Source organism: Salvia splendens, chromosome 18, assembly GCF_004379255.2.
Source record: "Salvia splendens isolate huo1 chromosome 18, SspV2, whole genome shotgun sequence".
Taxonomy (NCBI): domain Eukaryota; kingdom Viridiplantae; phylum Streptophyta; class Magnoliopsida; order Lamiales; family Lamiaceae; genus Salvia; species Salvia splendens.
In genome coordinates, this window is record NC_056049.1 from 20,079,084 (window position 1) to 20,094,851 (window position 15,768).

Below are 15,768 nucleotides of genomic sequence, written 5' to 3' on the forward strand. Positions count from 1 at the left end.
GCAGAGGGGCACAACCCATATCCATATACTCATTCTTGCATTTTCATATATTTCATTACCAATTCATTCTACTGCTCATCATATTTCTATATTTTATTCCATAAATTCCTTATCACATGATTAATCATAATTCATCTAGTTAACAATTCACATAATCACATAAATTACACGACGACATTTAATTATCACATAAGAGAAAAACATAGCAAATAGAAGAAGGTAACTATGGAAGGGGATATAACATTTAATTATCTTCATGAAGGGTTCATAGAAGGAGTATGATAAGTTCAAAAAATCTTCAGCTTTGACACTAAATGGAATACCATAGCAAATAGAAAAGTTAACTACGGAAGGGGATATCAAGTTACCAAGTACTGAATCAAATCATAGTATCCAAAATATTGATATCAGAATTGCTTTCTATGAAAGAATTAACCGGGACTTCAAAATCTTTGCTACGCACTGTCAAAATATATCTCAAAATAAAGGAAAGAATGCACCAATATGACTCCAACTCCTTTACTGTATGGTGGAAGAAGCATATACCAGGATCACCACATCCACACAAACCAAGAACAATTTTCAAAGGGAACCTGTGCATTTAAAGATCACGAAGATCAGCACAAGATCAAAGATCCTGGAATATAATTGAGGAAATTTTCACTTATTCCGAAAACTTGCTATTCTATATTGAACAGCCGTGCTTGTGAAAACAACTAAAAGTAACAATCCTTCAGATAGAAGGTATGCCCTATCTCAAAACTAGGATCTGTTTTCAGCTCATACAAAATAACGCTACGGGACTAATCTATGTAAACAATTGAAACCAATGATAAGGATATCTGCTATAGAAGTTTCAGGGGGGTAAATTATTAAGACAGATCAGATACAGGAAAGTTAGAACTAAAGGGTATAATTAGAACTAACCTTTATCAGCTGATCAACATGCTTGATATGCGTATCACGTTTGGATTTTCTGAAATGTAACTTCAATCTCTTCTCGTCCGTCTTGTTGTATTATGTGAATAAGATGATAAATCTACTCATGTAGCATTTGCTGAACTGGTCTCTTTGGAGTCAAAGCTCGGGGAATTAGGAAGTTCTGTATCCCTAACAACTCTACTATACACAACTTTGAATGGTTGTGAACTATATGGTCGTTTGAGAAAACTTAATGGCATTCTCAACATCTGCTTTTTGTTCCTTTTCCCTCTAACTAAAACACTGAATTGTTTCTCACTGTCAGCCTTAAACTGCTGTCTCTGAACATGATAATCATTGCATCTCTCGGATTTTTCAGTTGGACCATTACTGCTATGTAGAAGTTTAACAGGGATCGGTAGACCATGGAACTTGGATTCAATTTCTTCCCCATTACCTGATTGAACCACATCTATATCACGTAAGTTCTCCACTGCCTCTGATGCAGGAAGATCTATTTCTTTCTTAGACTCATTCCCAGAGTCAAGATCCAAAGGTAAAGCCAAATTTAGGTTCTCTGAGATGATGGATTGTTCCTTTTCCTCCAAAAAAGGTTTAGCAATTGGTTCAACCACTGTTGGGGAGGGAAATTCTAATGGATGGCAGCCAGGCCAAAGTGTGACAGGAATGTATTCTTGTGTGTTAGCACGTATATTGCATTGCCAAGCGAATTGACCGTGATGAAACTGGTTGCTGGTTACTTGAAAAGTGCTAGGTGGTAGGGACTGGGCCTGTGTGTAAGGAGGGTACATCAAAGGTAAGGGGTGGAGCATATTTGGTGTTGTTGGCGGCGACGGATAGGGGTGGTGGGGTGAGGAAATTGGACTGGGTAAAAGTGTAGCATGACCTTGATGAAGTCCCATATTCATTGGCCAAGGACCAACTGGTTGAACAGCTCCTGGACCAGAAGAGAGAGAAATATTCATAGGCAATGGTGCAACATGTGGACTAACGACTGATGGATTGTACGGAGCTGCTAAAGCTGACAACTTCTTGTTAGAAACTTCTCTTGAGTCACCTTGACAAGCCACTGGAAGTTTTGATTTCTGTTCTTCCACCCCTTGCAAAGTGGTTTCCGAATCATCATTCGATCTATTAGAGATCAATAGATCTTCAGTACAAGTAGCAGTTTCCAATGACGAGCCAGCGCAATTTGGCACATTATCCATGTCGGTACCTAGCTCTTCGTGTTGACTGGACTCATGATTGCTGGACTGCACTTGTACCATACACTCAGATACAACCACCGAGTTTTCATGATTCTTTGCAGTTTCCTCTTTCTCTTCAAGAGCTTCATTTTCATTTTTCAGTTGATCTGTGGAACCCATGACAATATCCTGAATGTTCCCTTCCTGGTCGTTTTGTGTACTTATTTCCACAGACGCGGATTTTTCCTGGGCCCTTTTGTTCTGTTCTTCAGGTTCAAGTACTCTGTTATAATGCGCATCATCCTCAGGATGTCTCACTTGCAACATAGATATGGTACCAGGTGGTGCCAGAGCTACTTCCTTATATGAGGGAGATTTACCAAGACTTACTATTGAACTTCTCTTAGCAACAGTTCCAACCTCTTTCTGTGCAGATACTGGCCTTGAGTCTGTTGGGGAGCATAATGTCTCGTCTTCATTTTTAGAGTTCCCCCCTGCACCATCCATGGTGGATGGAGACACCGACTTCACTCTATATGCTACAGTTTTCACAACTCTCCGTCCATACTTAGCCCCTGGCGATGAAGTCTTTGCTACATAGTATTCTGCTATGCTTCCTGCAGGAACTGCTCGTTTCTTTAAAACATAAATTTTTCCACTTTGGTGGTTATTCTTCAGTGTGGCATGATCCAATTCAGTAACAAGATCTTTCTTCTGGTGATTTAAAGTCTTAGTTCCATTCTGACGTCGCTGCCTTAGCCGTTTTCCAAACAAGCCGGACGATCTTGGTTTTTGAACTGGCTGCCAGCCGTCTTCTCCTTCAGCATGTGTTTCAAGTGATACATCACTGGACTCAGGAATTCGGATTTCAAGGTTTCCAGGCTGGACGGGATTTTCATCAGGAAATACTTCCACAGTGTCTTCAAACTGAACTGGCCAAGCATTGTTCACTGCTGCATCAGTGTCAGAGACATGAACTTGTTTATCTTCCTTAGCCTCCACTGCAAAGGCACCTGTCGGAGGAACCTCAGTATCTGAGATGGCTAGATTGTCATGGACGACTTTCTCCATAGCCTAAAAATCAACCAGATAAAAACATGGAAATAAGATTTTTACATAGAAATTTGAGAGCCTTATATGAAAAGCATATTTATTTGTTGTGCTAAAAAGAAAAGCTGCATTCCTTTAGCCGGAATGGCTACTTGGGTAGCTAATTAGAAGCGTGAGCAGCCACAAGCCCTCGATTTTATAGAGAAGATTTATCTGCCTTATCTGGATGGATATATTCACTTGCATAAAACAATCAACTAGAATAAATAAGAAAAACCTTTGCAATGTAATTTCTTCTCTTTGATCCAATTGCATCTTTCCCTTTAGCATCCTGACTTGGATTTATGTAGTCAAGCAAATCTGATACACTGGCAATAACAATTGTGAGTAACTGAAAGACTGATCTAGGTTTCTAATTTGATCATTATCCAATACAAGAAGCCTTGTTCAATTTGAATTGGTGAGAGAATGTATGCACATCACATTAAAAGAAAGTTACAAAATGAAGGATTTGTATTCTCTATTGCATCACCATGATTGCTCTTGCATGACCACCGAATCCAAAAGTCAAAACTATTTACTAAGAGGACCATTTAATAGCACTAATTGGTGAACAATCATGTGCGTAAGAGTTACTTTGCTACTGAAGCCCCCTGGTGTCCTTAAATTTGAACTTAGGATATATTATTGGTCTTGATCTCACACTATAAAGAATGACCAAAACTAAGTCTTCCATTTAGTATAACTGACGACAATGTTATACCTATCTAAAAAGATGCTTAAATCAATAATTATGCAATCCAAACTAACGAACAGAAGGAAGGAATAATATCTGCAAATGGGAGTGCTCTAAATATACTCAGTTAAGGGTGTTAAATATGGCTCTACAAAAGGGGTCAGTCAGCATTGCAGAAAAATTAAATGCATTGATTATATGCCAGATCCCATAGGTTGATTTACCTTAGGTGGCCCTTGCTGGCTATAGAAGCATCTGGCTTCCGTGTCCCATTTCGAGCAGCTTCTTGCTGCTCAAAAGCCTTGGATTCAAAATATTCAAGCCATGCAGCTGCATCCTGTAGCATACACAAATAAAACCCAGTGTTCAATTAAACTTTCTGTAAAAGTTTGTGAAAGATACATTTGCAACCAGAAACTATAGTAAGGAGATGAAGAATCTCTGGAACTTAAAGGAAAAACTGTGCAACATAGCATCAACTGTCCCCTTGATTATCCAAGCAAAATGCAATGTAATTAGCAAAAGAACTGGTATCAACTTATCGCATCTTGAGGAATCATAGATACTAATACCTGTGTCCGGAGGTCCTCTGGTCCCAGCTTTGCCCTAAGTATTTGTAATGTTGTCTGTTCATGCTGAACACTTAAAGGGTATGCTTCCATCAATGAGAGGGCTATGGCAATGGCATGATAACTTGCAGCTGTCTGAAACGATTAAAGGATTAAGCATATTTTTATCTGAAGCATACAAATCCCAAGCTTAAAAAGATTATAGAAATATTATTAATTTATGTGCATATTTTGAAGTAAAAGAAAACACACCAAAAGTTTTCAGTTGATAGGAAAGATGGTTCAAACAAAGTTTCAGCAATCAAAGAAAGTAAGAGCAGTGATTTCTAAATATCACTAGTATTGGGGCAATGGAACTATAAAAATATCATTTGGAAGCAAAAAGAGTACGTATTCTAATTGTGGCTATTATCACGTTAAAGGAAAAAAATCACAGAAGTATACAAGAAGAATACAATAATAAGAATTTTAAATGATTAGCTAAATTTGCACAAAACCTGAATATGGTCTGGGCCAAGAAGTTTTTGGTTGCATTTCAGTGCTTTATGAAGATATCTTAGGGCAACGTGCACATTACCCAGGCCTTCCTCCATCATAGCCACATTTATGTATGTTGCCGCAGTGTTTGGATGTGATGGGCCACAAGTGAGATGTAAGAGATACAATGCTCTCTTCACGTATCTAAATGATGGAAAATCAAAGGATTATCATCACCATGTATCAATCATCAAACATTAATATAATTATAGGTTAAACCTAGAGAGATCAATGTCTCAGTATTTTATTAGACTTTCATTATTCAGACTCAGAATTATTTTAATCGTAGTTGCCAAAAATCTGAAATGCATTGAAGTAAATTCACATATAAAGATACTTAAAGGAAAGGAACTGTCCCTGTTGTTTAATCTTACTTATATCATGTCATTGGGAGTCATATATAATTTTGGAAAATGCAAAAGGTTTATCTTTGTATCAAAAAAAGCAAAAAGTTCTTCCAAATTTTTAAAATGGAACTTCACGGGTAGGAATTCGTTGAATAATTTCAGCGTAAATGGCACCAGGCAATTAACATACTTGAGGGCCAATTCCGTGTGTTGTAGTCTGTAATAAAAAACAGCAAGATCCCCATAACTTTTCATCGTATCCGGATGATCAAGACCTAGCTCTCGTTCATTGATGTCCAAGGCTTTTTGCTGATAGATAGTGGCCTGTACTTAATGAACAAAAGACTTCAGTACTGAAATGGACATGTAACATGCAAACATAATACGTTAAATAAACTTCAATATTTCTCTATATGGAATCATGATATAGTACAAAAGATTGAGCAAGGACCTGGTTGAAATCTCCAGTGTGATATAAAACAACTGCAAGAAGGCTGTAAGCACCAGCTGTCATGCGATGATAAGGACCACATACTGCTACCAACTTTGCAAGGGCCTAAAGTGATTGATAAATTACAACTGTTTAACTCATTATCCAAAAACCAAAGCAGTAGCTATAGATTTAAATCAGGTTTTACAGATTGTTTATTCTGAATTGTGTTTTCGGAGTTTATCAACACCAAAGGAGAAAAGAAGGCAATGCATAATTTTTGACCCAACTGCTGGTCTGGTCTCCATGTAGAGAACATTTGCAAGGAAGCCTGACAAACATTAATCCCCAAAGGATTATTGTCACGTTACATATGAATTATGAAATAGTACCTTTGTTCCATAGCTAACAGCATCTTCAAGTTTTCCTTTATCCAAGGCTGTTTTAGAGGATTCTAAGAGCTGCCGTCCATCAGCAGATGAGCAGGCTGCTTGCTACAGTAAACATATGACATTTCTTTTTAAGTGAAAACTTCATAGATGGAAATGTGAAATTTCAAAATCTACTTCATTATTGTGGATAGGGGATCCAATCCAAGCTCACCTTATGCACTGGTACAAGGCTCACTATATCTTCCTTCTGAAAAGGGCGTGCAGATTCCATATCAAAGTCTCTTGGTACAAGCTCAATACCCACCTAAGGAACAGAGCAAGTCAGGCCTTCAAAGCATTACTATCATGTGAACTCTTTCCTATATTGTCTGAATCAAACAAAATATTGCCTCTTTCTATAGTTTCTTTCTGCCAACTAGAGGGTTTGACTTAGTAATTTAGTTTGTTATGTTCATCTAACCAAACAACCTAATTTGACATCTCGGTTTTGGGCTGGTGTTCTTGATAGATAATCTGATTCAGAGCTGCAAAAAATATATAAATAAAAGTATTTGGTGGGTACATCAGCAAACTTCATGCTTTGAAAAGCATATGCATAAAAATACTTTTCCATCTTGTATTCTTTGAATGGACTTAGATATCTTGCTTGATTTGAACCCTACAGATTTATGCACGTCGGCACATTGGTGAATAATTTAAAAATATAGGTAGCAAGAGAGTCTGTATGTCCACCGATTACATGTATGCACATTTGTTCACCTTATGTTAGAGGCAGTTTCCAGTATATTCCTACAACTAGTGACATCTGGTGATCAGGTCATATTTAGTTTTCTGGACAATTTTCACTATGTAAATCATCATGCATGAAAGAAATAAAGAAGTTATGCATTAATTGCATTCCAATTTCCAGAATAAATTAAATGGAACAGACCATAGTTAATTTTTCAGGCTTAAATCTGATATACCTTATGGCATAAACCACGAAGGATTGCAAACTTTCTGATATCCTCATAGTTTAAATTCTTTATATTCCACTCATAGCGCTTCAGAAGAAACACTTCAAGCCAATTCCACACAATGGAATTGACACCAGAAGGCTGATCTGGTTGTACATTTTCAGGAATTCCAAGCATTAAATTCAATGCCGCTGCAATTGCTGCTGCCATTTTCGCAGGCTTCTGAACTGCAGATATTACTGCCTGCAGGATATGCTTAAAAGCGCGTACTATCATTTCATGTATGCAAAGAGATTGCACATGTGATAACTTTTCTGAAAGCTTAACCTGGAAAAAAGAAACATTAAGTGAAAATAATTAGGTTATACTCAAGTAAGATTATATGCCAGGATCTACTTCATCCAAATAGCAAGTAACGATAACAACATATGCAGACTAAAGGACAAGTCATGCATCCGAGCCTGGGTCGATGGTGATACTAATAGACAATGTCCTAGTGATAAACATATCAGAAGGAACTGTAAAAACGTACAACTTGTCCAAGGGATCGCATCCGAAGACCTCTAGTATGCATGAAGTCTGTCAATGTCCGACCATCTACTGGTGAGAGCTCTAAAGAACCAAAATCTGCAACCTGTTATCCATGAAAAGTGTCACTCGGAATATAAATGGTACAACCAATTTGATTTATATGGAAGGATATATATAGTTACCAGTTTTGGTAGCGCTACATCATCATAATATTTTTGGGATAGCTCAATCAGTTCGTGCAGCGACTGTCAAGATAAATAGCAGTCAAAAACATGTTTCAACATTGGAAGTAGTATACTCAACCCACATATATGAAACGCTACCTTTGAATGAAGTTCAGTCTCTGACTCTTTTAATCGAGAGAATGCAGCATCAGATAACATTGATTTTAACATAACCTCATTTTCACTTGCACCGTTATCAAGCTGAGATTCTATCACATTCAATGCTTTTTCAACTTCATCCTTCACTTCATCAGCAGAAGATTTTAAATTCTCATTCTGTTGGTCTGCAGTATTTCCGTCCAAAGTCTTCTTTCTATTTCTAAGGGATTTAAGCGGTGTTCCTAGTCCCTCAACCTTCATTTCATTTTTGGTCTTCTCACTAGGCGGTTTCTTCTCTTTTTCTGTTTTCTTCTGATCTTGTAAATGCTGTATCCAGCAGGCTCCAAGTTCCCATCTCACAAAAGCATCCAGATCATGTTCTTCTTGCCGAAGCTCTTCAAGACTCTCTTGCAGCAGTCTCTCAACAAAAGCTTGGGAAGATTCAAGTTGCTCAGATTCTAATGTTCGAGAATGTGCCGATGCTTTATTTTGTTCAGTTGTAACATTTTCATGTAGTAATAACCTTAAACTGCAAAATATAAGGTCAAAGTAAGGGCTAATTAAATCAAAGACAAAAAGATAGAAAACTCAAATAAGATACGCGATAAGATACTTTAAAATCCATGCTTGCATAATCAACTTCTTTTGTGGATCCAAGGTGGAGGTGAAGGAAAAAATTGTGTAAGGCAAAGAAGTATCAATAGTAATTAATGTGCTACTAAACATAATTACAAGAAAGAGTATAGCATACAAACCTATCAATATTTAGGGAATTAGCACCACCATCAGGCTGGTCAAGAAGCTCTTGGCTTCGTAATGGAGTATTTGCACTGGCATTGTCAATCCCTTGAACTTTCACGCATGCAATATAGCCACAATACCTCACATTCACAACACCTAAAGTGGCAATATCCTGCAAATGTTTATTCAATAAAAGTCCAATCTAAAATAAGCAAGATAAGAATGGACAACAGCAGTACTTCTACCATTCCCCTGAGTTTCTTACATGAGCAGCTGTATTTTCATCAGCTGTGATCCCCTTAAGCAGGTTTCTTTCTCCCAGTTTCTTGTCATCCAATCCTATAGCTTGTTCTCCATCAATCTTAGTATCAATTTTGCAACTAGCACTAGATGCATCTTTCATGACAGTTATGCTCAAGTCTCCAACTTTCTCTGTAAAGACAATTCGACTATTTGAAGCAGAATGAGCTGATTCTAAAGTTCGCATTACATGTTTCACAGCCGCAATGGCCTTGAATATTGCAACATCGACAAACAAACTGTGAAGAAGGAATGCATTTCTATCTCTAATTTGCCTCTCCTCAGCAGTTTTGCATGGCATAGATGCAAGAAACAACAGTTCATTTGCATAAGGTAGCAGGTCACTTTTGCCATCTCTGCCTAGACCACCTCCATTGCCTCCCCAGTTTTCATCTTCTGTGGGCAGAGGGGGAAATGTAGATGGTGATTGTGCAGCTATGGGCGGAATAAGCCACGTGTTGGCTCTGAAGCCAAAGGGGAGGTTTCCAAACTGCAGTAAGAAAATATCAGGTCACATATATTCTGCAATACAATGCTGTGAAGGAAAATCTTCTAAGATGACAGTTTATCAGTGAAGCTGCAGAGAAATTAGGAGTAGTATGCCGTCTACCTTATTCCTTTCTGAGAATGCTTTCATGAGTTCATCATAAGCCTGAAATGCATAAATTAAGGTACGTCAAATCTCATAAATATTTCCAGCCTTTGAAAGGGAACAGTTATACTCCAACAAATGTTCAGACAACAAATGGAACATTGTTGACCAGAAACACATATTTAGCCATCTTGACCTGTCATCTGTCAACCTGGCAAGCAAGTACTATCTAGCTGAGGCCATTCTTACAAGGATTCTGGGAACCCCAGTTCAGTGGTCCACCAAATTTTGTTTGGGCTCCCAAGTACCTCAGATATAAGGAAGTAAAGTCTACACAGCTCAACTCTATGAGACATAACTGAAAGATTTACATCCATTTCAATTTAAAGTTGACAGGAGCTATGAAACTCAAAAACTCTTATGTGCTGTGTGCATAGACAAAATTGGAATATTAAATATGCATGTCAAGTTTAAGTCCCATCAATGAAGGTTAGAGTGCTTACATTATCAAAGGCTCTACTGAGTTGTCTCAGCAGGTCAACCAGATTGTGACAAAAAAACTGCTGCTTTCCAGTGCCATAAAAACCTTTCCTTGAAGCTTCTATAAAAATCAATTTCCCATTGCATAATTTTACCTGCAAACAAACGTTGCTCAAATTCATGCATTAAAAGCTCAGCAAATTCATGCGATAGAAACATTTCTCACCTCAAGAGAGAAAAGGTGATCATCACCAGAAACTTCATCGATGCTTTTCCTCTCCGCTCTCCTTATAACTGCATAAAGGATTTTATAAGTATACACCTCATATACTAGTCGAAATCTCTAAGAAGAAGAAGTCTATGAGAAAGCAAGAAACTAAAGAACCGGACACACATAAAGCAACGTCATTAGTTAAAATCTGTGTTAAATTTAACAAAATAGAACAATGCATCAACTTTGCACGGCAGAACTCGAATTCGTTTTCACATCTTAACAGATGCTTTGCATAATTCATGATGAAATACACCAACAAACAGTTGTTATCTACCATTACTTGCACATCAGTCCTCCGATCATACTCAGTTTTTTCTAGTACAAACACCACCACGCAGTATCATTATGCACCTCCAAACAAATTTCGTTGTATTATCAATCACATATGCTTCAATTTCAGGCGCAGATTTCACAATATCAAGTTCAACTGTTTCAAAGGAAACAGAACAAAACTACACAATTGAAGTGATTGGATAGGTAATTCCAGCTGATAAAAATGCAAAGAGACGGCGTACGAAAAAGCGGTAGACATTACATTGAAGAGGAGGCGTGAGGTGAGACAGAGAGAAGAACTCGTAGAAGCTCCCGAGCTTCGGAGAAGTGTTGCTCATCTCTCCTTCTCGATCAATCGCAGCTGCAGATCCTTCCTTCGCCTCCGACTCCGCCGGCGGCGGCGGAGAACTCTCTTTCTTACTCTTAGCGCGGGGAGACTTGATCGCTTTCTTAGAAACCTTGCCGTCTTGAGATCCACGGCCATCCTTTCCCTCTTCTCCGCCCTTGGAAGATGCGGCGGGAGAAGAGCCCTTTGCCGCCGACGGCCCAAACGACGTCGTGCAAGCGACGATATCCAGAAGCCGTCTAACGTGCGCCGTGGCGCTACCTTCATCGTAGTCCTCTGCGAGGGCAAAAAAGAGAATTAGCACCTTTTAGTTGGTACGACGCCGTATTGGTAATTTCATGTTTTTATTTTTGCAATTTTTTAATATTACCTTCCACAAGAGTGAGGGTACAGGGTTTCAGCGCGGCCACGTCCACCGTATCTTTTAATCGTGGGCCCCTCACCTATTTATGTAACAAAATAATGTAAAAAGTAATGAATTTTGTTTCCAACAAATTCCACTTTGGGAATGATATGCAGAATGCAGATATGGGATGACATTTTTAGCTAATTCAGAAAATCATTCATAGATAAGCATATATTTTTTGGATACTATTTTAATTATTTTGGCAATTAATGAAGGATAGCAGAGCATCAGCTGCCAATTTTTTATACTAGAACACTATGATGAATAATAGAATATCAATATAAAAACAACTAATTTTAAATAACAATAACAATAATCAAATATATAAATCAGCGTATATGAACAAAAGAATTATTTTTACTAAAAATTCTACAGAAGGTAAACATGATAAGCCACTTAATTACCTCGTGAGATAAGGAATAGTTAGTGATGTTGCTCGTAATAGTACTAACAGATAACAATCGACGAACGTCTATAATTCTGTCGGTAGAAATTCCCTGCATTAAATTCAAAAATAAAAATTAAGATTATATATATTGAATCGCTGCGATACAATCATTTAAGGCAATTATGTCATCTGTTTACATTAAAATGTAAGCTTAATTCCTTTTCTATTTGTGTTTTTTTTTTCACCACCGGTGTAGGCACTAGGCAAATTTATACGTATTAAAATTCTTGCACTATTAAAACTATTTTTCATGTACAATACTACTATATTTAACATAATAAAGAAAAATATATTAAAAGAAGAAAAAGAAGAAGACACGCCGAGTAATGTTTATTTTGTGTTGGTCATTCGAATTTGCAGAATATATCGGTGTGCATATCTAAATGGAGTACTTGATTTTATTTAATTTTTTATCCTTTTATATTTATTTGAATACATTTACGTAACAGATAATAGCATGTTACAAACCTTCAAAATAACATTAGTCTCGTCCGGTAGATTCACTTTTATATCCACCACAACGGGAAGAACTGCAAAAATATAAATTATTGGTTTATTAATAACTACATGTGAATATAGCAAAATACTATAGAAATATAACATGGCAATTAAAAATTATACATAGTGTAAATATAATACTTACCCTTTTCTTCTTTCTTCTTCTTGTCTCCCTTGGTCTTGCCACGCCCACTCTTCGGTGCCATTTCCAAGCTCGAGCTCTCGACTTGTTTACTTGATACGACAGAAGGCTCACTGGAGTATTTGTATATTATTAAAATTGAAAGATATATTTATTATATGCGTAATTCCACATGAAATATTATTTGCAATAATCTACCATACGTAGTTACGTAGCACATTAAATTTAACTTGTTACAGTGTTAATTGGTACTTCTAGTATTTTTGTAGAGGAGAAACAATAAGTTTAAAATACAAAATTCAAATTTATTACAGCACCCAATAAAAGAATGGGATTCTGACAGCTTAGGATCCAAAATTTAATGGAACAAGTTATTTAATGCGGCTTTGAATATCCAACAAAGTAAGAATGAGGAAAGAAAAGTACTAACCAGTAGCAGAAGGTTGTAACCTGCTGCTGCGTATAGCTGTTGCAGTTTGCAGAGGTTTATGTAAGGTTTAAGAGTTTAGATGGTAATGAAAAAAAGTGCACCATTAAAGAGTTTGTGTTGAAGCTTTTCACGTATTTAGAGAGAGGGAGAATGGAAGAAGAGCAAAGAGGAAGAGATATAGAGGGAAGTGGGGTGTGATAAGGAAGGAAGGGTTGAGATTTAACAGTCAGAATTATAGTGGCATTTTGTGGCAGCTTCTGTCCATAGGCAGTCATTATATTTTCTTTATAGTATTTCATTTCCACCTAAATTATTTTCTTATTGTAAGTATTTTACTAAATTTATATTCCCAATTATATATAGCGAATAAAGATAGGATTATTATTTATATATATGTTCGGCCTTAGGAATTGTCACAGTGGTAAACTGTTTGACGAGTATCATTAATTGACATTTATCTATTGCACGATTCTTAATTTTAATTGAGGTTAAAAAGTTATTGCGTTTATTCAGTTACGATTCATTATGATTGTTCATCTAAAATTAAGTTATGAGATTATTATAGTTGTAGTAATGATTATGACTCGTATCATATGATTATTCATCTATGATTTAATTTCATAAACCAAAACAAACATTCAGTTATGAGATATACTCTTGTAAATCAAACGGCCCAATTTTGTATACGTGCTCAGCTCAAGATTACTAAATCAGTTCTTATTATAAGCAACATTTTGTGGTATAGAATTTTGTATTTTTCATTGCTTAATATGTTTATAGAATGTTATATATTAACGATAGTTCTTCATTTACTTTATAACGAATGAAATTTCAACGGACTTACCTATTATATTAGATAGAGGATAAATGTCTTATCAATTGAGTTAGTGCTTGGTGTTGGAATCGTATGTCCGGTCAAAGGACTTTGACCAATAATATTTCTAACGAGACATTTAATTTTGTGAAATTAAATGATATAGCGTCTATCTACGTTCGGAGTAGATGACCGTGGTATATTCATTTTCTCAAATCCATTTTCCGGTGAGTGAGAAATAATGGATTAAAGTCGTGCAAAATTGCGAACTATTTAATTGAGTTGTGAGAGAATTCATGGGTTAATTAAGTGAGTTAATTATCCCACATTGAAAGTAACAAGCTTATTAAACAAGTATTTAATAAGAAGGATTGTTACATGTAATAATTCTAGTGGACTATGATGGGCTATAGAGCCCACACGCGCGCGCCGCCGTCCGCCCCCCCGCGAGCCACGTGCCCGAGCCCGTGTCCTTGGACTTGGCAATTGGTCTTTGGGGCTTGGTCCTTGGGCTCGACCCAAGGTTGGTTGGTCTAGTTCTTTTTAGAGCACCAACGTTTCCACGTTAGCGAGCCAAGCGGGATGACACCTCGTCAGTATGACGCGGTGAAACCTACATGAGTGACACGTGATGAAGTCCACGTCGTGAACGTACCTAGACGCGCAGCGTATCCCGATACGTTCGTCCAGGGTCAGTCTATCCAGCTCTCATAACGCCTTGTAACGGTCGGCGGTTACAGCCTCGCCATGATGACAGCCATCATGGCTGGTTGACCCCTGCAGTGGACTGAGCCTATAAATAGGCTAGTCATTCCATACATCTGTACACCAATTCACAAGCATGCACAACATAAGCTCTATCCCTCTCTACTAGGGGTGTCGAAATGGGTAGCGGGTAACGGGTAATCCCGAACCCGACCCGTTACCCGCCGGGTATCGGGTACCCGTTACTCGACGGAATCGGGAAACGGGGCGGGGTCGGGTATAATAATTTTGGGTTTTGCGGGTATCGGGTATCCCGATACCCGACCGGGTAATCCCGATAGTCCCGAAAATACCCGATATATATATTGACATTTTATAATTTTTTATTTTAATACTTGCTCTCCATGATGTAATTTTTTTAATATTTTACATGGCTTAATCTCAATTCTCAACAAAATTAAATAATAATAAAAAGTTTCAAGTGAGACTATTACAAGTACTCCCTCCGTTCCACAGTAATAGAGGCATTTCATTTTCTGCCCTCGTTTTGAAAAAATGATATTAAATAGTTAAAGTGGAGAGAGAGTAAAGTAAGAGAGAGAATAATGTAGAGAAGAGTCTTATCTACAATATTCTCTCTCTTACTTTACTTTTTCTCCACTTAAACTATTTATAATTATTTTTTCAAAATGAGTGCGCAAAATGAAATGCCTCTATTACTGTGGAACGGAGGGAGTAGTATTTTTTAAAAAGCATCTAAAATATACAAATAATATTTAAAAAAAGAATATTTCAAAAAAAATGTTTCGGGTCGGGTACCCGCGGTGTCGGGTGAGGGATACCCAACTCGGGTATTGGGTAATACCCGACTAAATGCGGGACGGGTATCGGGACTAACTTTTCGGCCAAAATCGGGTGCGGGTACCAGACTCGTCGGGTGCGGGCACCCGCGGGTACTCGTTTCGACACCCCTACTCTCTGCATTTTCTTTTCTATCGAAGCTCTGTCATCTCCTCCATCCAGTTCGCCGGAGCTCTGCTGATAGCGGTGCTGCTTCATCAGAGATGAAAGTAGTTTTATCTTTGGGGACGACACGACAATCCGAGAGCACTACCGGGGCGTATCTCGTCTTCCGGAAAGAGGCCTCCTCGACTCGGCTTATTTCCTCCTTTACGATTTACTGTTTCTATTTCCACTTTATAATTTCGTTTCAGTTGTTCCTTTGTATTCCTTCTTTTTAGTTGTATTACGCCCAGTTTTATCTCTTGTAATCCAGAAACCAACAATCACAAGATGAGATATAACTTGCCTTTGAAGGA

General features: G+C 37.5%; 1 protein-coding gene across 1 annotated transcript; it reads right to left on the reverse strand.

Moving 5' to 3' along the window:
- Nucleotides 1-220: 220 nt before the first annotated feature.
- Nucleotides 221-13,121, reverse strand: LOC121775982 (protein TSS-like). The gene is made up of 25 exons (XM_042173099.1): nucleotides 12,931-13,121; nucleotides 12,504-12,613; nucleotides 12,329-12,390; nucleotides 11,817-11,909; nucleotides 11,377-11,449; nucleotides 10,923-11,282; nucleotides 10,340-10,407; nucleotides 10,137-10,268; nucleotides 9,652-9,693; nucleotides 9,007-9,531; nucleotides 8,756-8,913; nucleotides 8,001-8,529; nucleotides 7,860-7,922; nucleotides 7,679-7,780; nucleotides 7,156-7,473; nucleotides 6,402-6,494; nucleotides 6,191-6,292; nucleotides 5,820-5,924; nucleotides 5,559-5,692; nucleotides 4,982-5,165; nucleotides 4,488-4,619; nucleotides 4,140-4,252; nucleotides 3,457-3,547; nucleotides 928-3,203; nucleotides 221-593 (listed from the first exon to the last, which is right to left on the reverse strand). The coding sequence occupies exons 2-24, from the start codon at nucleotides 12,562-12,564 to the stop codon at nucleotides 1,044-1,046; spliced, it is 5,700 nt and encodes a 1,899-aa protein (XP_042029033.1). The 5' UTR covers nucleotides 12,565-12,613; nucleotides 12,931-13,121; the 3' UTR covers nucleotides 221-593; nucleotides 928-1,043.
- Nucleotides 13,122-15,768: the final 2,647 nt, after the last annotated feature.

Excerpts from the sequence above, each read along its gene's own strand:
- LOC121775982 (XM_042173099.1), bottom strand. The coding sequence starts at position 12,564 with ATGGCACCGAAGAGTGGGCGTGGCAAGACCAAGGGAGACAAGAAGAAG. Across the intron at positions 9,694-10,136 it reads TCAGTAGAGCCTTTGATAAT|GCTTATGATGAACTCATGAA; the intron begins GTAAGCACTCTA and ends TATGCATTTCAG. Across the intron at positions 7,781-7,859 it reads ATGTAGCGCTACCAAAACTG|GTTGCAGATTTTGGTTCTTT; the intron begins GTAACTATATAT and ends CATGGATAACAG.